Source organism: Delphinus delphis, chromosome 2 (genome assembly GCF_949987515.2).
Source record: "Delphinus delphis chromosome 2, mDelDel1.2, whole genome shotgun sequence".
In the NCBI taxonomy this organism is placed as follows: Eukaryota; Metazoa; Chordata; class Mammalia; order Artiodactyla; family Delphinidae; genus Delphinus; species Delphinus delphis.
Window position 1 is genome coordinate 67,428,068 of NC_082684.1, and position 24,862 is coordinate 67,452,929.

Sequence of the window (24,862 nt, forward strand, 5' to 3'; positions counted from 1 at the left end):
TGATGATGTTTTAAAGGTTTTTGATATAAATTGTCATGTTGTTTTCCAGAAATATTATACCAGTGTTGCCTTGCCAACAATACTGTCATTTTCAAAACTTTGCTGCTTTATATATTCTTTTATATGGATCAGATATTATATAATAAAATTGTTTAAACTTTAAAAAATAAATTACATGTTAAATTATACATTACTTTTTTTTTTTTTGCGGTACGCGGGCCTCTCAGTGCTGTGCTGTGGCCTCTCCTGTTGCGGAGCACAGGCTCTGGACGCGCAGGCCCAGCGGCCATGGCTCACAGGCCCAGCCGCTCTGCGGCATGTGGGATCTTCCCGGACCGGGGCACGAACCCGCGTCCCCTGCCTCGGCAGGCGGACTCCCAACCACTGCACCACCAGAGAAGCCCAAATTATACATTACTTTGAATGCAGTTGATGAACATTTCATAAGAAAAATGAAATATTTTATTAAGTGAAGAAATTGAGTTATAAGATTATTTTTGCTTACTCTAATACAAAATTAGACTTCTCTTTGCATTAATAAAGAAAGTAGGGGGTCTATATGAGGTTGGTTATTACAGTTTCTTTATGAACTTTAGCATGAACTTATATAAAAGCTCTTAACGATTATTTTTTTTCCTAGTCGACCAGCTGTTGCATTAATCCGAAAGTTAATAGCTGTACTAGAATCTATTGAACGTCTACCTCTCCATTTGTATGATACACCAGGATCCACTTATAACCTCCAGGTAACCATGGAAAATGCAGTTGCTGTTATTGCTGAATGCATTTAGGAGCAGGCTTAGATAGTTTTCTTTAAAAAAACAAAACCAAAAAACTTTTATATTTTATTAAAGAACGATTGTGCTTAATCATTAAAGACTTTAACCTTTAATGACATTTGATTGTTCTTTTTAATGACTCTTGAATGTATTGGTATTTTAATCTTTATTTTAGGTTTTAAATCATATTTGGTAGGTCATATTTGGCGAAAGACACCTTATCAGTGGGAAAGCAGTAAAGAGAGTCCTTCTGTTCTAGAATTATGAGTTAAGTCCCTTCGTCTCTGAGTGTATCTCAACATATGAGAAAATGTGAAAATATTTTAGGCACAGGTTTTTTTTCTTGCTTTCTGTATGTCATTGTTTAGAACCAGATGGCCTTCCTTAGCTATTTCTATTGATTTTTGATATCTGTCATTATCACATGGTTTTATAAAAAACCTGTTTTCTTCCTGAGTGTCACTCACTTGGTTGACATTCTTATTAATTCATTAAATTATTCTTTTGTTAGCATCTAGTATCCAGATATTAACAGACAAAACAAATAATTCTTACTGCTAATATTCCAAAACAGATCTTTATCACATCTTCTGTAGGTTACTTTGGTATTTTCTAGCATGTTCTTTGGCCTTGAATCTTGCCTTTATTTGATCTATCCTGCATTCCACTGTATCAAATAGTTTCTTTTAAATATGGCCTTTAATAAGTGACTAAAACTATTTGCAATAACAGTGCCTACTCAAGGCAAAAAACTTACCATACCTCCAAGAACCCAGTAGTGTTACCAAAGCCAACTAGACTCCCAGACTAGAAAGCTTGTTCATAGAGTTACAGTATAATTAGTATATCTGACATGATGTATATATTAAACAAGATGTAGAGGTCTACTTTGTGCTTTACTTCAGATAGAATAATATAGAGGAACAAGGGGATTTTTTGGTCTACCCTTTTAAAGGTTTTATCCTTGATAGATGAATGAGGTAGAAATAGGTCTCAAAGACTGGAAATTCCCCTGCTTATACTTTTACAGTCCTAGGAGCACCAACATCTTTTATTATACGTATCTCATTTTAGGAGACTGTGCAAGATACAAAGATAGGAAGGCTGGGAATATGCCCCCTGGTAATTTTGCAGTCTGAAATGCTTTCCAAATGTACATGTAAATATTTAATTATGTGTCTAAAGGAATTAGTTAAGATTTATACAGAAATGAAGCACATACTTGTTTTATTTACTAAAGCATATTGGATTGGAAGCTATCTTGCATTTTTTTAAGTTTATTAGCCATAGATTATTTAATATATTCTAGCTTTAAAAGCATAAGTTAATTAGCTACTTTTTATAACTTACTTGGAAAATTGCAAGTTATCAGTTAGGGGTTGTAATATTTCTATTAAGTGTTTCAGAATAATTTTATTTAAACCATGTATGTTTGAAGTTGTTTAGAAATTCTAAGTAAATTTCTTTGTTTCTTTCTTGAAAATATTATTCAGTGGACCTCTTTTAAAAAAAAACATTTAATAGAAAACAGACATTGATCCTTTCTTTATGGTTATACTTCATAAATCTCAATTGCTGTGTTATATAACATTTTGCATTTTCAAAATTCTAAGAAAACAATATTTTCTGAAGCATTTTGATCATTTCTGTGTAGATACTTACAAGAAGATTAAGATTTCGGTTGGAACGTGCACCTGGTGAAACTGCATTGATAGACAGGACCGGCAGGATGTTGAAGATGGAGCCCTTAGCTACAGTTGAATCTCTAGAACAGTATCTCTTAAAAATGGTGAGTTTGTGGCAAGGGAATGGTGAAATAAGCATTCTTTGCTGTGGTTTAGGCCTTTAGAAAAGTGGTTTGGGAAGTATTTTTCCAGAGTTACAGTAATAGAGTTTGACCTAGTAATTCCATTTTAGAAAATAATCTTTATACACTCTAAATGGTTTCTTCATAAAGATGTCTATTATAGTTATTTTTAATACTCAAATAGTGAACAAAACCTTAATGCTAATCAAATAAAGGAATATCAAGTTGGTAATTACTTCCATTAATTTGAATATTATATAGCTATAATATATACAGACGGATAGGAGAAAAATGTTTTTGTAAAGTTTGATCAAGACTTTGTTTTATTCTATCTATTGAAATAATAGACTAAAGAAATACTCTCTGATATTAATAGTGGGGTGCTATGATTATGGAATTTTCTGGGTTTTTTTTCTTTTTCAAATATTCTTAAATGAATATTGATTATAAAATAATTCACATTAAAGGGATAGGAACCAAATGGGCACTGCATTTCAAAATATCATAATTAAGGTGTCTTCCATATTTTCTTTGGTTAGGTAGCAAAGCAGTGGTATGATTTTGACCGATCTTCATTTGTTTTTGTTCGAAAATTAAGAGAAGGCCAAAATTTTATATTTCGGCACCAGCATGATTTTGATGAAAATGGAATCATTTACTGGATTGGGACAAATGCCAAGTAAGTCATTATTTAATGTTGGTTGAAAACATTCACCTGGAAAAAGAATTCTAGGTAGTAGAATAAAATTAACCACTCTGAGTATCCTGCAGTTTTAGGAATTTCGTCTTTTAGGTTAAATTTAAGACCATCCAAATTACTTTTTGTGAAGAAAAAAATACCTAAATTGTTAAATGTAGAATTTTTCTTAATTAATATAATTTTATGTGGATAAAAGCTAGTCTGAGCAAATGCAGTTATTTTAATAGTATTAACTGTTAACACTGATTAAGAGTATTTTCTTTGTTTTTGTGTAGAACTGCATATGAATGGGTTAATCCAGCTGCTTATGGACTTGTAGTAGTAACATCATCAGAAGGAAGAAATCTACCTTATGGCCGCTTAGAAGACATATTAAGTCGTGACAATTCAGCTTTAAATTGTCATAGCAATGATGATAAGAATGCCTGGTTTGCCATAGATCTGGGTCTCTGGGTGGTACCATCAGCATATACACTTCGTCATGCTCGTGGTTATGGAAGGTCTGCACTGAGAAATTGGGTTTTCCAGGTATCCAAAGATGGACAGAACTGGACTTCTTTGTATACCCATGTTGATGACTGCAGTCTCAATGAACCAGGGTTAGTTGAGGAGTCTTTGTAAATTGGAAAATTCAGTAAAGAGCTTTGTTTATTTTTAGAACTGTATCCTCCTAGAGCTCTCTTTTTTGTAAGATACTGAAACAAGATTTTCTTTCTAAAAATATCACTTGATACCGTCATTTAGGTATTAAAATTTTGAAATACTGACTTTGTCAAAACCATCAAATGCTTTAAACATTAGTAGAAGCTGAGCTTACTTATTTAAAAAGAAGTTGATACATAGCTGTGTGTGTGTATATATAGCACACTGATAAAAACCAAAAAAAATGGAGTTAACTTTTACTAAACTCTCCATTTATTCACATAGTATATGTGAATGTTTGACAAATTAACAGTGACTATTGATTTTTCTTATTTTATGTATCTGTTTTCCTAAATTTTATATATTGATCATATATATTTTTTTAAGGACAAAAAGTCAGCATTATATTTCTAAAAAATTTAGTTCTAATAAAGTTTAATTGTACATTGTGGCACATTTTGAGGAGTAGAGTGTAGAGTTAAATTACTTTTCTGTATGTGATGTAGTATGGAAGGAGCTTCTTAACATTATGATTAATAGGTAATATTTTCAAGCTTTAAAGTTAATATTTTAGTATATCATTTAAAATTTTGCAAAAATTTAAAAATGTTTTTCATCATAAAAACATTGTTATTCATAAAATTTCTGGTCTTGTTTCTTTGTATTTTATTATTCATAAGTCATTTAGTGTTATGAGTCAAATTAATAATATACATTTACACATTTCATTTTTAATTTATTTTCTTTACTGCTATTTTTCTCCTTTGATTTCTTGATTCTTGTGTAACAAACCATTGACTGAACATGAAAGTTAGTTTACTTTTCATATAGTTTTCTGTTATGTAACAAAATCTTCACCACCTTAAACATCTTTTTCATATGTTTAAAACATTACATAATATTTTCCCTAACACATTCACAGGTCAACAGCCACCTGGCCTCTTGATCCACCGAAGGATGAGAAACAAGGGTGGCGACATGTGAGAATTAAACAGATGGGGAAGAATGCTAGTGGCCAAACCCATTATCTCTCACTATCTGGATTTGAACTTTATGGCACTGTAAATGGAGTATGTGAAGATCAGCTAGGTAAAGAGATGAGAGTAGGTTTTTCTAACTTACTAAAACAATTATATTTATAAAAAGCGACTTTGTTTATATTTCTCTAATTTCTGCCTTACAGGAAAAGCAGCTAAGGAAGCAGAAGCTAACCTTAGAAGACAGAGACGTCTAGTACGCTCCCAGGTACTGAAGTACATGGTTCCAGGGGCTCGTGTGATCAGAGGCCTTGATTGGAAATGGCGGGATCAGGATGGCAGCCCACAGGGAGAAGGCACCGTCACAGGAGAACTGCATAATGGTGAGTAGGTGCTTAGCATTTGTAGTGTAGAAATCGAGTATTTAAATAAAAAAATATTTTTCTTTTGTTACTTTGGGGTAATTTATAAATTGACTAAATGTTCCAGGACTAAGTAGAAGAACTGATTTATTGGTTTTATGTTAAAAATGGGAAAAATCATTTATTTAGAAATAGGAAAAATTTTTAATTCTTAGGTTTTGACTCAAAACTTATTGCTAATATTTTGAAGTAATTAATAAGCTAGTATAAGGTGAATACCCTAAAGACACATTTTCTGCTGTTTTTATGTTTTTTTAGTTTATTATTCATAAGTTTCCATTGATTTTTATCTTAATTTCTTATGCTTTTCTTTAATTGTTGGCTTGACAAAAATCAGGGCAGAATTTTTTGTTCAATTATGAGTCACATAGAAGAAAAAGCATTAACATTTATAGTTAAATATTTTTCAGTAAAGCATCGAACAAAAATTGTAGACTTTTCATTTATTAGTTAACTATAAGATATTTCACAATGTTTCACAGTCTACCAGTTTTTCCTTGGGGTAGGGGTTATTGTTTAAAATCAAGTTCATTTTTAACTTTTGATCTGTAGATTTTAAAGAAGTCCATACCCACTTAAATTGCTTTTAACTCCCAGAAGCAACTATAGTGGCTAGTTTTTTTTTTTTATAACTTAAAAGACTCACTTATTAGTGGATAATTTGCCTAACCAGTAGTGGGTTCTTACGAATTTTGCCTAGCATTAAAAAAAAAAAAGAAGAGTAAAATGTTTATATTCTCAACTTACACCAAATATTGAAAGAGACATAATAAGAGTGACAATGCTTAGGAGAATGACTAACATTTGATATCTTAACTATGTGATAAAGGCATTTATTTACTTAAACTATTTTTGGTTTTATTACGCTTAAGATTCTGTTCCTTAAATTACGTTACTAAATGCATTTCTGTATAGTCATACCCTAATTGCAGATCACTGTCATGATAGCAGGTTTATAGTGAGTGAGCATGTACGTAGCTGCCAAAATTCATTAAAAAAAAAAATAGCTGAATAATAATAGTCCCATTCAACTCAGAAATTTCCAATATTCTTGTTTTTAGGCATCTTAATGATACTTAGTTAACAGTCTATTCCCCCTAAATTATTTGACTTTTAAGTGTGTGAGCTAGTTAGAGATATGTGAATACAGCGTATTTTTCTTGGGCGGGAGTCAAGTGAAGCAACTGGAATCTTAATTTCAGAATTTAGCATGTAAGAAAGGCTTATTTTACTGATTTGACAAATGTAACGGAGTCATACCTTAAAACCCTTATGCCATAGAGGGTTCTTAGCTTTCAAATACTGAAGCTAACCATTTCTAATAATGGCTAGTTATTACTAATTCTATCTTTTTATCTATCTTTTGAGTATAAGAGGAGTTCAGAGTTTTGTATCTTTACACTTATGGATAGTGTGTATGTACCCTTTCTGAGTGATCAGTTTAAACACATGCTCAAGCATAATATGAATGGTTTACAGTTCTGAGTTATTTTTCTGTGCTATATCAATTAAAGCTCTTTCCTTTCTAAAGAATCTTTGTGTTGGTAGGAATACCCATTTTTTAATTTATTCCACAAATATGAGTGCCTACTATGTAAAGGTACTTCGTTAGACTTCAGATACACAATGGTCAACAAAAAAGTATGACCCCCCGCTTTCTGGGTAAAACAGATAAATTTACAGTTACAGATTTTGATAAGTACTACGAAATAAGTTATCAGTATATTTTGGAACCAGTTAATACAATACAAATGTAATTTTTATTTGGGATTGGGATATGTTTTTGAACTTTTCCTTTTCTCACGCTTTTCCATGTTGCAGAAGAGATAGTTAAATGTTGGTTCTTCAGAGGTTATTTCAGCATACAGAATAAATTGAGGCAATTGAAATGTCATCTAAACTAGATTATGTAGATTTGGGGCAGTCAGTTTCCTCTCAAACAACTTGTATGCAGATAATGCCCACAGGTAATTCAGTATTACTTAAACCCCTCTGAGCCTCATCGTACACTTATATGAACTGGGCATGTGTGTGCGTGCGTGTGCGCATGCACGGGAGTATGTGTGTGTATGGGTAAAGTACTTTTATTTAAACTTTGTAAAGACTTAGCACTTTACAAAAATAAATACTTTTATGTGTTTTTTTTCCTCTGAAGTAGTTAGCTTATAGCACTAAAATAAGATTGTAAAATTTCTATTAATTTTCTAATAGGCAATTTGTTTTGTTTTTGGAAGTTAATTACCATTTTTAAAAAGAATAAGTATCATTTTCCAAGCATAAGTAAACATAGATTTAATATTGTTATTCTCGTTCTTTTCACGTTATTAGCTTTATCACATAGGTTCTATCTAATAAAAGAGCCTAGCATACTTTTAAAATTTTGGTTTTAGAATTTTCTGCGCTTATTCAAATTTATTAAACTTAATCATAAGAGAACCAAATAACCACTGAACTTTGAGAACACAACCGAAATGCTAACTTAGTGTTATTTGAACTATAGTGACCTAGAATTTCTACAGTGATATATGAATATTTTGTCTGTCAATTATAGGATTTAGCCCAAACTTAGAAATTAATGGTTAAGCTAGCACTTTTTTCTATAAATAACATTTGACCACATAATCATATTTAGCAACTGAAAAAGCTTTTACTTAGATTTCATCTATACTTGAAGTTGTAACATTTTACCATTTTTATCAGTCTTTTTACAATTTTTAACAGTTCTTCCCCTTAAAAGATACCCCAATAGATGTAAACATGACCCTTACATTAAGCATCACCAGAACAAACAGTTCAGAAATAAGAGAAATAGGAGGAAGGATTTAATTTTAGTTAGCAGACCTTAGATGACTAGAAATTCAGAGAAGTGCAGCACTGATGAAAAGCTGATCCCATATTGTGGAGCTACTGTCTGACACGCTCCTATCTGCTTTCTGCTGGGTCTCACAAACTCCTGTCCCTTTCCAGGCTGGATTGATGTCACCTGGGATGCTGGTGGCTCAAACTCTTACCGTATGGGCGCAGAAGGAAAATTTGACCTCAAGCTTGCACCAGGGTACGACCCTGATACAGTGGCATCACCCAAACCTGTTTCATCCACTGTTTCAGGCACAACGCAATCATGGAGCAGCTTGGTGAAAAACAACTGTCCAGACAAGACATCTGCTGCTGCAGGCTCCTCAAGTAGAAAAGGAAGCAGCAGTTCTGTGTGTAGCGTGGCCAGTAGCAGCGACATCAGCTTGGGTTCGACCAAAACGGAACGGAGATCAGAAATTGTAATGGAACACAGTATAGTTTCAGGAGCTGATGTCCATGAACCAATTGTTGTTCTTTCATCTGCTGAAAACGTCCCTCAAACAGAAGTAGGGTCATCTTCCAGTGCAAGTACCAGCACCTTAACAACGGAAATGGGAAGTGAAAATGCTGAAAGAAAGTTAGGCCCTGATAGTTCTGTTCGTGCTCCTGGGGAGTCTGGTGCAATATCCATGGGAATTGTTAGTGTTAGTTCTCCTGATGTTAGTTCAGTATCTGAGTTAACTAATAAAGAAGCAGCTTCACAACGGCCCCTTAGCTCTTCAGCAAGTAACAGACTATCAGTGAGTTCTTTGTTAGCTGCTGGGGCCCCTATGAGCTCTAGTGCAAGTGTTCCTAACCTGTCCTCAAGAGAAACATCTAGCTTGGAGAGTTTTGTAAGGAGAGTGGCAAACATAGCACGGACTAATGCCACGAACAACATGAATCTAAGCCGAAGCAGCAGTGATAACAACACTAATACTTTGGGGAGGAATGTGATGAGCACAGCAAGTAAGTGAGCTTTTCCTTATGGAACCCAATGCTTTTTCCACTCGGAGGGATGCAAAGTAGGATCTGTTCAAGTGGATTCTGGCTTCAGTCTTTAACTAGATCATTAACCATGTTAGATACAACTGTGTCAAATTTAGCACTTCAGGAATATGAGGTTAAGTTCTATAGAACTGTGATATTTTAAGAATTCTGATCAGGTGTGATAAAGAACCTCTTATTCTAAATAATAACACACTTCTGTTTTTCACTGTTCTGTGATAAATTGTTAAGTATGGTTGCAAGAGGAAATAGATGACTATTAAATATCATCAAAGTCAATTGAAATCAGAGCGTAATATTGGCATAGCTTTTACTTAGGTCCTGAATTGATATTAGCTTCTGAAAGTTTTTAATTCTAATTAAAGCTACCAGTGGGTCAAAGTAATTCCCTTGGAAAATAACATTGGGAGTTATTTCATTGCCTGTTTCACTTATTTAAAAAGCTAGGCTTAACATTTTGAAAAACAATAATGCTATAAAAAAAATAAGAATTTTTAGTTGGATTTCAGTTGGGTTCCCAAAGTTGTTGCTTTTCAGCCTTTTAATAATTGGTGTTTCATGACCTCATTCTTTTTCCTAAATATACAACGTAGTTTTTCTAAGGTTTATATAATCCTCCCTTTTTGTACTAATTTGCTTCATTTTTATCTTTAGCTTCTCCTCTTATGGGTGCTCAGAGTTTCCCTAATTTGACCACACCTGGTACCACATCAACAGTGACTATGTCAACATCCAGTGTCACTAGCAGCAGCAATGTAGCTACAGCAACAACAGCTTTATCAGTTGGTCAGTCATTAAGTAATACCTTGACCACCAGCCTCACATCCACCTCCAGTGAGAGTGACACAGGTCAGGAAGCAGAATATTCCTTATATGGTAAGTTATAGTTTACAATATTTAGATATTTGTATAGCGACGCTTTTATTACCTTTTTCTCCTTGGTTATTTTTAACCTTTGATTAGAAAAGGATAATTCTCTCTTCTTACAAATGTGGCAGCTTCATATATGATGAAAAAACTCACAGTGATATGCAGGACTGTTAAGAAATTATCTGATTGTAAAAGACGTCTAGGAACTTTTTGTGTGTCATCCTTTTTTTGCCTTTTGTCACTAGTGAAGTTTTATTAGAAGAACCATAATAACAGATATTTGATACCTTTATCAGAGAAGAAAGAGTGTGATAGATTAATAAGCTTTGTAAATTGATAGTTCCTGTATGTTGTAATGTAAGAGGAAAAACTCTCCTGTGTGTCTCCTGTACTTTTAATACTCATAGAATGCTTCACTTCTGGCACGTCGTTAGCACCAGATGTGTGTGAACTTTTCCCACATCAGCTCAATGTCTTAAAATTTAACTCAATTCTGACACTACCTACCTACCTGGAGATAGTATCAGATCCCGCAGGTTAAAGTCTTAGTTCCACAACACTAATCACAAGTCCAGATTGTCATCTGTGCTTCTGACTGACTGGCTATAAATTGGAAGTTTCCATGATTCCATCTTTGGGTTGGATTAATTTGCTAGAGTGGCTCACAGGACTCAGGAAAACATTTTATTTACTGGGTTACTGGTTTATTATAAAAAGGATATATAGGGAATTCCCTTGCGGTCCAGTGGTTAGGACTCTGTGCTTCCACTGCTGAGGCCCGGGGTTCGATCCCTGGTTGGGGAACGAAGATCCCACAAGCCGCGTGGTTCGGCCAAAAAAAAAAAAAAAGAGAGAGATATAACTCAGAACAGCCAGGTGGAAGAGGTGCATAGGGTGAAGTCTGGAAGGGTCCCAAGCACAGGAACTTCTGTCCCCATGGAGTTTAGGGACCCTCCTGGTCTGTCAGTGTGTTCATGTCCACCAACCTGGAAGCTTTCTGAACCCCAGCCTTTTGGGGTTTTTTTTGAGGCTTCATGATTTAGGCACCATTAATTAAATTATTGGCCATTGGTGACTCAACCTCCAGCTCCTCTCCTCAGAGGTCTAAGGGGTGGGATGAAAGTTCCAACCCTCTACTTGTGGTTGGTTCCACTAACAACCAGTTCCATCCCTAGATTACCTTAGGGCTTTTTAAAAGTCTCATCAAACCAACTCTGGTTATGAATAACAAAAGACACCTCTATTGCTCTTATCTCTTAGGAAATTCCAGGAGTTTTAGGAACTCAGTGCCTAGAACAGAGGCGAAGACCAAATTTATTTTATTGTAAATCACAATATCACAACTATTACCAAAGTCTTTTGGGAATTATTCTTTATTTAGGTAACATTTGAATTTTTTTCAGATGAATTAATTTTGCTTAGGGGTTTTATACATTATTATAGCTTCCATGGTATGTAGTCAGTGATAAAACCATTTGATTCAATTAAAATATATGTTTTTGATCATCTTATTTTATCTTATTAGAAAAGTAAAACTTTTTATAGAAAGGAAATATAGAAGCAGATAAAATCATCTAGTTCATACCTTCCAGAGACAACCACTGTTGTCATTTAATACATATCATTTGATATATATGTTCTTCTGGTTTTTGTTTTTTTAAACAAAAAGGGATTCTGTCCTTTGCAGAAAGCTCTTTTCACTCAGTACATTGTGAAATATTTTCATATTGTTCGATGAGTTTCTACAACATATGAAATGGCTGCCAAATATTCCTCTGTTTGTATGATCGTTATTTAATAAATCCCCCATTTTGGATATTTAAGCTACAGCTTTTCAGTACCATCAACACTGTTATGAATGAGCATCCTTGAATTGTATTTTTGTGTATTTCCTTAGGGTAAATTCCTATTGTTTTAGAATACCTTTTATCATACATCCTTGATCACCTGTTCTTTTTTCAAAATTACTTTCGTTAATTTAAAATAAAAGAAAATTTATGTGAAGATATATTTTAAGTACTATTTTATGTATACATCATTTTAATATGTTTTCCTCTTCTTTTCTGAGACTGGCCTCTCCTATTCCAAGCCAGGAATTGCATCTGATGTTGTATGGTTTTAGGAAAAGTATTACATCTCTCTGTTTCTACTTTAGCTATTAAATATGTATATGGTAAAATGATGATGATTGTTACACCAAAGTATTGTAAATTCACTGAATAAACTTTTCTACTTTCGTTTTTCTCATGGAGGCCTTCTGCTTCTCCCTGTTAATATGTTAACTTTAAGCTTTAGTTCTAAATCATGTGAAGGTTAAGAAAGTTGTGGGTATGCTAGTGGGAAAGAATATTGAAGAGTTAGGGCTACTGGTTGCCTTTTAAAAATTATTCTTTGGTGGTTAAAATTTCCTTTTCTACATTTCTAAAACTGGAGGACTCTTTGAGTGCTGCTATATGAAGGATCAGAGTAACATCTGCCTTATAAAATAATTTCTATATATGCAAACTTTGAGGGAAATGATTTGATTCTGTAATATGGTCAAATATATAAAATAAGGAGCTTTTTGAAAATATATGTATATATAATATTCTTATACTCTGATAAAAAAAGGGAAGATGAGTTAAACAAACCTCTGACTTCAGTGAATTATAACATATAGGAGGTGGAATTTATATATACATATATATTTTTTTTCCTTTAAAAATAAACCAAAAAGTGGAATTGATTTATTTTGTATACTACCACATCATGTTCATGAGAACCACTGCCTAAATTGCAGGATGGCACTTTACGTATGTTAGGGGTAATATATTTTGTCAAATTTAAGATGCCGTTAATTATGATTATCTTATGTCACTAAGGAAAAAATGTTGCCAATTTAGCTGTGAATATTCTGAAATCAGAATATGTCTCATAAGCAATGGCAAGTCACAGTAAAAGGCATTGAATTCTTAGTCCTATATAATTATTAGACTTAAAAAATTATATTTGGTTCAGAAATTTACAAATGCAAGTTTCTACTAAATAATTATAAATTGTTTTCTGGATGTTTTTTTGGAATATAGAGTATATACTACTATACTGTCTTCTTATCCATAGAAGTTTTTTTAATTCCAGATCCAGTAAAAACTTACCTTGTTTTAGACCCATTATTCCTCTTTTTGTTTTCAGTTCCTGTGCGGAACAGTTTCTCAGCATCTTCATTGATGTGGGGCAATGTAAATTTGACCTTCTCTTTACTGAAGGGTGAAGGGAAGAGATCCTAAGAAGGAGGGAGACAAAAGGGATTCAAGTTTATTGAACTTTTTTATGTGCTAGATAATTTGCATAATATGAAAGATGGTACCTAACATTATTCCATAGTAAATAGACATTATCTTTAAGTAATCATTATCATTAAGTATCTCCCCAGTCACATAGATAAACTCAGGTCTCTCTGATCGACTTAATTCTGTTTTTTTCCCTCATAAGATCTTTCACAGTTTATATTTATGTGTTCATTTGTTTACCTTTAAATGCCTCTCTGCCCTGTAAACTCCATGGGGGCTCAGACCCTGTTTATTTTGTTTACAACTGCATATACCTGGTGGCTAACGGAATTCGTGGCACATAGTAGGTACTCAACAGATAATTGTTGACAGAGCGAATGATTCCAGTGTTCACTTTCCACGTTTTATGTTTCCTGTGACTTGTGCAGAGAATAATGATAGGATTGTTTTTATTTTTTAACATACCCCATATTGTTGACCTTTTTAAAAATGATTTTGTAGATACAGACTTAGTTTATGACCATCCTTTATCCCATGTTGTTTTCTGCCATGCTTGTGACTATTTACCATTGTTACTCATCCTTTATGTGTGGTGGTAGAAGAGTGTCAGTACTAGATGTGGCCTTTATACTTCTCCCTTTGGCATTTTACCTTTGTATTATAAAATCAATACGCGGGGCTTCCCTGGTGGCGCAGTGGTTGAGGGTCCGCCTGCCGATGCAGGGGACACGGGTTCGTGCCCCAGTCTGGGAAGATCCCACATGCCGCGGGGCGGCTGGGCCCCTGAGCCATGGCCGCTGAGGCTGCGCGTCAATGGGAGGCCACAACAGTGAGAAGCCCGCATACCGCAAAAAAAAAAAAAAGAAAAATCAATAGGCAAAGTTACTTTGTTATGCTTTGTTAATTCTGTTAAGAGGAAGATCGTTGGCTTTGTTTTCTAGATTTCCTTGATAGCTGCCGTGCCAGTACTCTGCTAGCTGAGCTAGATGATGATGAGGACTTGCCGGAGCCAGATGAGGAAGATGATGAAAATGAAGACGACAATCAGGAGGACCAAGAATACGAGGAGGTTATGGTAGAGAGAGTCCCCCATTCTCTCAACTAAGACAGGATGTTAATAACTGAAATGAGGAGAGGAAAAGCAAAGTCCTGGTTAAACTTTGAAGCAAGCGATATGGCACCAGTATGAAAAATGTGGTTAATTAAGAAAAGCACTTTTAATCTGAGCATTTATGACATTTTTTGAAAGAAAATAAATTGGTCATAGTTGAAAAACACTATATCACATCTGATGTTTTCACAGGTTTTAAAGTGTGAAGAACTGCACTAATCCTAAAGAATATAATTTTCACGGTTCTTCCACAATAGTTATACTTAGAAATTTTTGGTACCTACTGTTTTGTAAGCAGTATCTGCATGTTATCTCATCAGTCCTTACACAGAACCTATGAGACAGAGACATAGAAAACATAATTTGCCCTTATTATTTAGAGTTAAGTAGAAAAGTAGGACCCAAGCTTAGGCAGTATGATCCAGAAATCTTAGTGTTTGATAACTGTGATTGTCTTCAAATTGAACTATTGCCTGAAAATGCCTTTTATTTTAACTTCTTGTATAATTTTTATTTCCCTTTATAAAATGTTACTAGATTAAAACATGTTTTTTCATAAGTTGAGTTATAGTGGGGTGGAGAACTCCAAAAAATGCTTTTAGTATATCTTGCTTAGAAAACATATAGAATATTAGCACATTTCTTGTGAAGGTTAGTATATGATGCATGATGAATTTAAAACATTCACTTTGTAACTTTTATGTACATGGCTAATGAATATGAAGTTTTCTAATGACAGTTTTGGTAATATAGGTTTATAGTTCAGGTCAAGGCTGAATAGAGATATATATGGGTCAGATAATTAGACATGTCTCTTTACATTTTCTGTATCAGATTCTGAGACGTCCATCCCTGCAGCGTCGAGCTGGCTCCCGCTCTGATGTAACACACCATGCTGTCACCTCACAGCTACCACAGGTCCCAGCTGGAGCAGGGAGCCGACCTATTGGGGAGCAGGTAATATCTTCATGTTTACGTTCTCTACAGTGTATTTTTTTCCCTTTTCACAGTAAAGCACAAACTAAAATGCCTAGAAAAATATACAGCAGGGGCAGGGTGAGGGCAGGAAGCTACTAAATAGAGTTAACAAAAAGAAACTTGCCCAACTGCTTGGGTTCCATAGTCCAGATAGAGTCCATGATTGCTCTACCATAATGCATACAGGAATTTCTTACTTGAAACCTGCTCATCTTGGCCTTTGGGTGGCAGTAAACATATACTAAAATGGTTAATAGCTACTTTCTAAGTTTTCATAGTAGAGTAATAGAAGTATTAGTCTATTAACTAACATTTATCATTAATTAGGTGCTAGGCACTGTTTATGTATATTAACTAATTCGGTCCTTTCAACAACCCTTTGGGTTTTCACCTGAAAACCCAATTTTCAGGTGAAGTGATTGACCTTGGAGAGGCAGCAGTGAGCCGTGGCTTGAAGCAAGGTGTTAGTTCCCTGCCCAGGAATTGAACCTGGGTAGCCTGGATGAAAACCAGGAATCCTAGCCACCAGACCAGCAGGGACTAGAAGCTAGAAGCAAATTTTCCCTGGCTCTTGCCCCCGTTGAAAAATGCATTTCTTAAGGAGGCAAAAACTGTAAAAACAGGTACAAAGTTTATTATTAGAGACACAGCAGACAAGTGGGAGAGAACACAGAGAAACAGTTTGTTTAATTAAGACAGAAGCAAGGCAGAGATTCACACCTGGAGAGAAAGGGTGTGGGCGTCCCCCCTAAAGTCCCCCCTCTTTAAAGTAGTAAATCGGTGGTTAAGTCATTTATATAGGGCAGGTCTTCCGGGTCTTTGTTTATCCTTAGCCAATTACCTGGTTTCTGTTTCCACACCTGCCCTGCCCTAGGGCCCTCTCCAACATGTGTGTGCTACTTTTTTCCAAGATGGATTCCAGCCCAGAGGCCTATGGGGGGCCTTGGCATCACATATTATGGGGTGGTGCCTCCTCCTTTTTGACCCCCAAGGAGCCTTTCTGCGCATGTGCAGTGTCTCCCTTGCCCCAAGGATGGGAAATATGTGACCTCTTGATCTTTACTCAAACAGGGATTAGCCCCTCTCTGTCCCTGCTGTGACTGTTATCTTAGAGTGCCCTCAGGAGACAAAGCCTGGATATTTACCCTGTTTCTATTGTTATTTCTGTTTTGAATTACAAACAGGAGGCTGGTTTTAAATATCTAACCTTGAAGCCCACCTATCTCCTGTCTCAGGAATTGCAAACAGGAGGCTAGTTGTAAGTGTCCAGCCTGAAGCCCGTCTTTTTCTCGTCCCAAGAAATGTAAACAGGAGACCAGTTTTAAATGCCTAGCCTGGAGCCCATGTCTCTCCTGCCTCATGATTACTAAAGATCACACATAGAAGTTTTGGATCCAGGATAAAAACCCAGACATTCTGGTTCCAGAGCTGTCAAATGTCAGTTTGATTTGTTATAAAGGTTAATTTCAATTAAGTGTTCAAAATATGGGGGGTCTATATGTGTACATTTAAGTATATAGATAATTCTTATTTAAAAATTACTACATCAGACATTTACAATATTTACAATTCGTTGATCTCTTTTTTGTTGATACAAAAAGTGAAGGAGAAGAGAAAATGTTCCTTAAAAAAACTTTTATTATGGAATTTTTCAAACATGCTAGAAGTAGAAAGAATAGTGCAATGAATCCCCAAGAACCCATCATTTGACAGATCAACACTTTGTCGAACTTGTTTGAACTATTTGCCCCATAGTAATTTAAAGCAACTTCCAAGCACTGTATCTGTTTTGTATGTAATTCAGTATGTAATACAGTTTACACTTTTTTTAAAAAAAACAGCCTATTTATAAATAATTATACATTCACAGGAAGTTGCAAAGATCGAAGGGTCCTGTGTGCCCTTTGTCCAGTTTCTTCCAGTGGTTACATCTTACATAATTAGAGTACAGTATCAAAACCAGGAAGCTGGCATTGGTCCAATGTGTGTGTATGGTTCTTTGTCATTTTATCACATGTATAAATTTGTGTAACCATCACTAAAGCTACTTATCTTTTTTTGACTTTTCATTTAGCTTTATTACCAGATGTGTGACTCTTGAAATTTTAACCATACAGTGACTTACTTTTCATAAACTTAAATCAGTAAGAAATTTATGTATCTACATGTTTGGCTTATATTGTGCTTAAGAAATATGGTTGAATAAGAACATGTAATACCTATAGAGAGAAGTATTTGACATATACCTTATTTTATAGATAGCATATCACTTTAGCAATAATGAAGAGTTTTACCTTTTAATGTTTGTACGTGGAATTTTATTTTAAAAGGAAGAAGAAGAGTATGAAACTAAAGGGGGACGCCGGAGAACATGGGATGATGATTATGTACTAAAGCGGCAGTTTTCAGCTTTGGTTCCTGCTTTTGATCCTAGACCTGGTCGTACTAATGTCCAGCAGACAACTGATCTAGAAATTCCACCCCCAGGTATACTATATTTTAGTTTTTGTGATTTAATTTTAATAGGTACCAAATAAAGTAGTACTGTATAGTTTTTTTTGTTTGTTTTTGTTTTTGCGGTACGTGGGCCTCTCACCGCCGTGGCCTTTCCCACTGCAGAGCACAGGCTCCGGACGCGCAGGCCCAGCGGCCATGGCTCACGGGCCCAGCCGCTCCGCGGCACGAACCCGCGTCCCCTGCATCGGCAGGCGGACTCTCAACCACTGCGCCACCAGGGAAGCCCAGTACTGTATAGTTTTAAAAAGTAGGGTACTACTTGTATATGCAGGTTATAAGTAAAAGGTTTCAGGAGAAACTATATATCAGCCATGCATCCTTAAAAAAAATACAGACTTTTTTAAAAGGAGCAAATTACAGTATTTTATTTTATTTTTCATTGAAGTATAGTTGATTTACAATGTTGTGTTAGTTTCTGGTTTACAGCACTGTGATCCAGTTATACATACACGTATTCTTTTCCATATTCTTTCCATTATGGTTTATTACAGGATATTGAATATAGTTTCCAGTGCTATACAGTAGGACCTTGTTGTTTATATTTTATATGTAGTAGTTTGTATCTGTTAATCCCAAACTCCTAATTTATCCCTCCCCCACCACCTTTCCTCTTTGGTAACCATAAATTTGTTTTCTGTATTTGTGAGTCTGTGTCTATTTCATAAATAAGTTCATTTGTATCACATTTTAGATTCCACATTATAACTGATATACAGTATTTGTCTTTCTCTGTCAGACTTACTTCACTTAGTATGATAATCTCTAGGTCTGTCCATGTTGCTGCAAATGGCATTATTTCATTCTTTTTTATGGCTGAGTAGTATTCCATTGTATATATATACACACCACATCTTTATCCATTCATCTGTCCATAGACATTTAGGTTGCTTCCATGTCTTGGCTATAAAATTATAGTATTTTAAAAACACACTGTGTTTTACATTTGTATAAACTTTAAAGCAAGGACTCATTTAAAGGTAGATAATTTGTATTGTTTTCTACTGGATCAAAATTGCTAAGCATTACTCCCATGCAGCTTTTACTTTGAAAAGCTATATAGTGGTTTTAGTTATGGCCTCCAGAGTCAGTCAGCCTGAGTGCCAGCTCCATCTCTTACAACTCTATTTTGGGTGTGGTAGGCACACTAATGGCCCCCTCCCAAAGATATGTAGGTCCTAACCTCTAGAATCTGTGAATATGTCACCTTAACGTGAGAAAAGAGACTTTGTAGATGTGATTAAGGATCTTGAGATGGAGAAATTATCCTGTTTTTCTGGGTGAGCCCAATGTAATCACCAGTGCCCTCATAAGAGAAAAACAGGAGGGTCAGAGTCAGAGGAGATTTGACAACAGGAAGCAGCAATCACAGTGATGAGGGGCCATGAGTCAAGGAACATGGGAAGACTCTGGATGCTAGAAAAGGCAAGGAAATGGATTCTTCCCTAGAGCCTCCAAAAGGAACAAAGCCTTGCCCAACCCATTTTAGATTTCTGGCCTCTAGAATTATAATATATTTGTGTTGTTTTAAACCACTCAGTTGTGGTAATTTGTTATAGCAGCAATAGGAAACTAATACACTGGGCAAATCCCCTAATCTGTGTAAGCCTGGCTTTCCTCATCTCTTATATGGGGAAAATAAAGTCCTTGTTTGATAAGGTAGTTACAAGGTTTAAATGAGGTGAGATATGTAAAGTGTCTAGCATGGTACCTGATGTGTGTCTCAATAAATGTCAGCTATTGTAATCAGTATATTATCCTTCAAGAAGACTTAAATGTTACTGTGGAGTGTACTTATTACTTGATAAAAAGATACCTATGTTAAATATGAACATAAGTACAGTTTATAGTATAATGTGTGGTATGTGATGTAGTATGATGGTGAGAATGAGTATGAATCAAGATGTTCCAAGGTCCCTTCAAAAAGGAAAACCTAGGGCTTCCCTGGTGGTGCAGTGGTTGAGAGTCCGCCTGCCGATGCAGGGGACGCAGGTTCGTGCCCTGGTCCAGGAAGATCCCACATGCCACAGAGCGGCTGGGCCAGTGAGCCATGGCCGCTGAGCCTGCGCGTCCGGAGCCTGTGCTCCGCAACAGGAGAGGCCACAACGGTGAGAGGCCCGCGTACCGCAAAAAAAAAAAAGAAAACCTATTCTAGGGAGTATAAATAGGTACAGATTTTCGATAGAGTTCTTTAGCAATATATTTCATATTTTTACTACTACATATTGGTACTATAGAAGTATTGGCTCTGCACTCAGATGACTACAGAGGTATTCTTTAAAAATTGGAAATGACCTTCATTATATAATGGATATGGTTCAGTTAAAGTACAATGGGATGTCATGCAGTGTATAAAACAATACTTTATAAAACTATATCATGATATGAGGAAAAGATTCCTGAGATTAAAAAAAAGAGAGTACATCACTAAATACGTATGAAACTAATTGTATTTGTGTGTATATGTGTGTGTTTACCTCATAACAGACTCATTCAATGCAAGCAAAAGGTTGATAAGTCTTTAACTGAGTATGTGGTTTTCTCTGTATGTAGTATTATTAATAATTTTAGTTTTCTCATTCATAAAAATAAAATGTTCTGAAATATACAATTCTCATGTATACCCTAATAAAAAGTAGAGATTCTTATCATATGTACAAATTCTTCTCTAGTACACTGTCTTTAACCTAACTGTATTCTTCCCATTTTAAAAAAACAAAAATATTGAGGCCAGGAGAATCTTTTTTTTTTTAATAAGATTGACACTAGCTATAGGGGTTTTTTTAATATATAAATAAATATATTTATTTATTTTGGGCTGCATTGAGTCTTTGTTGCTGCGCAGGGGCTTTCTCTAGTTGCGGCGAGCCGGGGCGCATGTGTGGCCTTCTAGTTGCGGTGGCTTCTCTTGTTGCGGAGCAGGGGCTCTAGGCACATAGGCTTCAGTAGTTGTGGCTTGCGGGCTCTAGAGCTCAGGCTCAGCAGTTGTGGCGCATGGGCTTAGTTGCTCCGCAGCATGTGGGATCTTCCCTGACCAGGGACCAGGGCTCGAACCCGTGTCCCCTGCATTGGCAGGTGGATTCTTAACCACTCTGCCACCAGGGAAGTCCCCAGGAGAATCTTAAGTAGCTGATATATGGCAGAAACGTTTAGATTTCATGTAACCTGTCTCTTGGTGCAGTGCTCTTTCTGGACTGCTTATTTTAGTGTAATTGTTTTTCATATCTTCCATATTTTTAGGAACACCTCATTCAGAGCTCTTGGAAGAAGTTGAATGTACTCCGTCACCTCGATTAGCCCTCACTTTGAAAGTAACAGGTCTTGGAACAACTCGTGAAGTTGAATTACCACTCACTAATTTCAGATCAACCATCTTTTACTATGTACAGAAATTGCTTCAGTTGTCGTGTAACGGCAATGTGAAATCAGATAAACTTAGGCGTATTTGGGAGCCAACATACACGTAAGAGATTTTAATTTAATGTTTTAAGTAGATATTTTCATAGTGTATGAGCCAAGAAATATTTTCTATATTTTGTATTATAGGAACAGAAAAGATTTAGTTCTCTTGGTTTACAGGAATAGATAAGAGCATTTCTGACTCCTGATGGAGAAAGGTTAAAGCTTACAACTGGGAGGAACTTTAGAAATAATCTAGACTAGCTCCTTATGTAATAATTGTTGAACTCTTTGACTGGGATTGTGTATGAAGTAGTAAATGTTTTCTGTTATTTGCTTTGGCGTCTGTGAGTTAAACCTACCTCTCTTTGTTCATTCATTTATTCATTCACTAAATAATATCAATGACCTTGGGCAAATTTATTTAACATTTTAGTACCTCGTTTTCTAATCTGTAAAATGAGAGTGGTTGTGAGGAATCAATGAATTAATATATGTAAAGTAGATTCAGTACTGTATGAGATGTAGAGGGTGCTCAGTAAGTATTACCTATAATAATATTTGTTATGTAATAATATAAATAATTTAATATAATTTAATATTATAAATAATTATATCATAGTCATCCTATGTAACTTCACTTTTCTTAGTTTATTTTTCCGATATTCTCTTAACGTCACTGATAATCTTAGATAATGTCCAATAAAGTAATGTAGGTTTTTCTGAGATAGAACAGAAGGTCTTCATGGCATTCTCGTCCTTCAGTTTTTATTGGAATATTAAATTTGATCTCAACCGCCTCTTGGTCCTTGTTATTCTTATCCTTCTTTCTATCTAGACACAGATGCAGACACATCTTATTTTATTTTTACAACAATGTATGAAAGTTATAAGAGATGGCATGTTACTTTATATCTTTAAAAGTTCTAGGTTTGATACATGCTTTTTCTTAATAATGCTCGAATTATAAACCATAACTCTTTCAGGAATATGATTTCCGCTATTCCCTATGTTTAACAAATGAATATTTTTTCTTATAAATTCTCCCTGAGTTCAGTATTTCATGTAAGCATATAGCTAATGAATGTCCTCATTCATACATGTTTTTAAAGAATTGAAGGCTTATTAGAAATAACCACAAATCATTTGATTTATGAATTAACTTGAATAATATCTTCATATTTAGAATTATGTACAGAGAAATGAAAGATTCTGACAAAGAAAAGGAAAATGGAAAAATGGTAAGTTATTTTTAGGAAATGAGTCTTGCTCTTGGCTACTTAGTAAAAGAAAAACTAAAGCTGTGTTTCAATTGAACAATTAAGGGAGAAATCAGCAACATGGGATTTTTTTTTTTTTTTTTTGCGGTACACGGGCTTCTCACTGTTGTGGCCTCTCCCGTTGTGGAGCACAGGCTCCGGACACGCAGGCTGAACGGCCACGGCTCACAGGCCCAGCCGCTCGGCAGCATGTGGGATCTTCCCGGACCGGGGCACGAACCCGTGTCCCCTGCATTGGCAGGCAGACTCTCAACCACTGCGCCACCAGGGAAGCCCAACATGGGATTCTTTAGATTAGGTTAAATGCATGATCTTAAAGCTACCTTATGTAATGCATGTGAAGTAGCATAAACTTTATAATCAGGAAAGGCCAACATTTCGTTTTTCCTATTGTAGGGTTGTTGGTCTATAGAGCATGTGGAACAGTATCTTGGCACTGATGAATTACCAAAGAATGACTTGATAACCTACCTGCAGAAGAATGCAGATGCCGCTTTCCTGCGCCACTGGAAATTAACTGGCACTAATAAAAGTATTAGGAAAAACAGAAATTGTTCTCAGCTCATAGCTGCATATAAGGTATATATTGGCATCAGAACACTATTTTGATTGGGAATGGCTTTGTGCTTTGCAGCTTTTTAAATATTCTTGAGGAAAAGCAGTTCATTGGGACATACTAAAAAAAAGAAGTTGAATTAACATTGTTAATATGACAATGCTAAAATTTCAAATATGGTTTGTGGCATTGGATCTAAATACGTAGTTTTAACTGTGGCTTTTAGTGGTTATATTTTGATAATTTTCTTGTTTAGAACAAAGCTTGGTTAAGCTTTGACTTGGATGATACTGTTTTTATTTTAAAAGAAGGCAATTCTTTGAAGAATTCCAGCCTTTTCACATTAATACTAATAGGATGATATATTGCTTTTCTTGAAAATGATTAATGGCTAGTTTTCCCAATTGTTTCTTTAGGATTTTTGTGAGCATGGAACAAAGTCTGGGTTAAACCAGGGGGCCATTTCTACTCTTCAAAGTAGTGATATTCTTAATTTGACAAAAGAACAACCTCAGGCCAAAGCAGGCAATGGACAGAATTCTTGTGGAGTAGAAGATGTCCTTCAGCTTCTGCGTATTCTGTATATAGTTGCAAGTGACCCTTATTCAAGAATATCCCAAGAAGGTCTGTAAGAAGCCTTGTTTCGTTTCTGTGGCATTTTTAAAAGCAAGTCAGTTTATATTTTTATTAATTTTATTACTTTTACAGAAGGTGATGAGCAGCCTCAGTTTACTTTTCCACCAGATGAATTCACTAGCAAAAAAATCACAACAAAAATTTTGCAGCAGATTGAGGTAATAAAACCAGATATTTGAACTCTTCAATCTGTTGGACTTTGAATGTATTGCCTCTCCTTCCTTTTCTACCTCACTCCATCTCTCCTGTTAAGAATTGACTCTTTTTTGTCTTTTTTCATAATTGCTTTAAGACATTGTTATTTGTTAATTTGCAGGAGCCATTGGCATTGGCAAGTGGGGCTCTGCCAGACTGGTGTGAACAGTTAACCAGCAAGTGTCCTTTTCTAATACCATTTGAAACTAGACAGCTGTATTTCACATGTACAGCATTTGGTGCATCAAGGTAGGAGGTGTATCATTTTACATTTTTAGAATAAATGTGTTTTTAAATGTTTTATATAAGCTCAAAATGTACATATATACTTTATATCAAGATTGATGAAGGGAATATATTGTTTTCTCGTAAAGAGTTGTCGACATTTGGGAATTCCCTGGTGGTCCAGTGGTTTAGACCCCATACTTTCATTGCCAAGGGCGTGGGTTCAATTCCTGGTGGGGGAACGAAGATCCCGCAAGCTGTGAGGTATGGCCAAAAAAAAAAAAAAGTTGTCAACATTTAAACATTTTTTGACTTCCAGTTGGATATAAGCTCTCTTGAAGCAGTGTGGATTGAAGTACTGTGTTTTCCATTAGCTAGCATTTATTGTACAGTATTTAAGCGGCTTACATAAATTATTAGTTGCTGAAATTCCCAAGAATACAAAATTTAATGCTTGCAAATAGCTTTGATAACATTAAAATATATCTTCTGGCCATTATTTTTCTCTTACTACAATCTAACATACCATTTTACTTCTTTTTGTGTTTCTGTCTCCTTCACTAGATGAAAGTTTCATGAGGGCAGGAATTTCTGGCAGTTTTGTTCACTGCTCTAGCTGCAGTGTACAGCACGTTGTAGGTGCTCGGTAAATATTTGTT

The 24,862-nt window shown here is 35.2% G+C and overlaps 1 protein-coding gene across 3 annotated transcripts in view; it reads left to right on the forward strand.

The window, feature by feature from the left end:
* Positions 1–24,862, forward strand: part of HECTD1 (HECT domain E3 ubiquitin protein ligase 1) — an 89,997-nt gene that overhangs the window by 56,840 nt on the left and 8,295 nt on the right. The window contains exons 19-35 of one of the 3 annotated variants that reach the window (XM_060004707.1): positions 641–746; positions 2,434–2,568; positions 3,126–3,265; positions 3,562–3,885; positions 4,851–5,017; positions 5,112–5,288; positions 8,295–9,131; positions 9,825–10,046; positions 14,251–14,384; positions 15,255–15,377; positions 17,729–17,885; positions 21,153–21,375; positions 22,498–22,552; positions 22,988–23,170; positions 23,564–23,771; positions 23,856–23,941; positions 24,100–24,227. In XM_060004707.1, the coding sequence (XP_059860690.1) occupies positions 641–746; positions 2,434–2,568; positions 3,126–3,265; positions 3,562–3,885; positions 4,851–5,017; positions 5,112–5,288; positions 8,295–9,131; positions 9,825–10,046; positions 14,251–14,384; positions 15,255–15,377; positions 17,729–17,885; positions 21,153–21,375; positions 22,498–22,552; positions 22,988–23,170; positions 23,564–23,771; positions 23,856–23,941; positions 24,100–24,227 (3,405 nt within the window). The remainder of the gene's footprint in view (positions 1–640; positions 747–2,433; positions 2,569–3,125; positions 3,266–3,561; positions 3,886–4,850; positions 5,018–5,111; positions 5,289–8,294; positions 9,132–9,824; positions 10,047–14,250; positions 14,385–15,254; positions 15,378–17,728; positions 17,886–21,152; positions 21,376–22,497; positions 22,553–22,987; positions 23,171–23,563; positions 23,772–23,855; positions 23,942–24,099; positions 24,228–24,862) is intronic. The other 2 variants (XM_060004708.1, XM_060004709.1) reach the window with 2 other exon arrangements.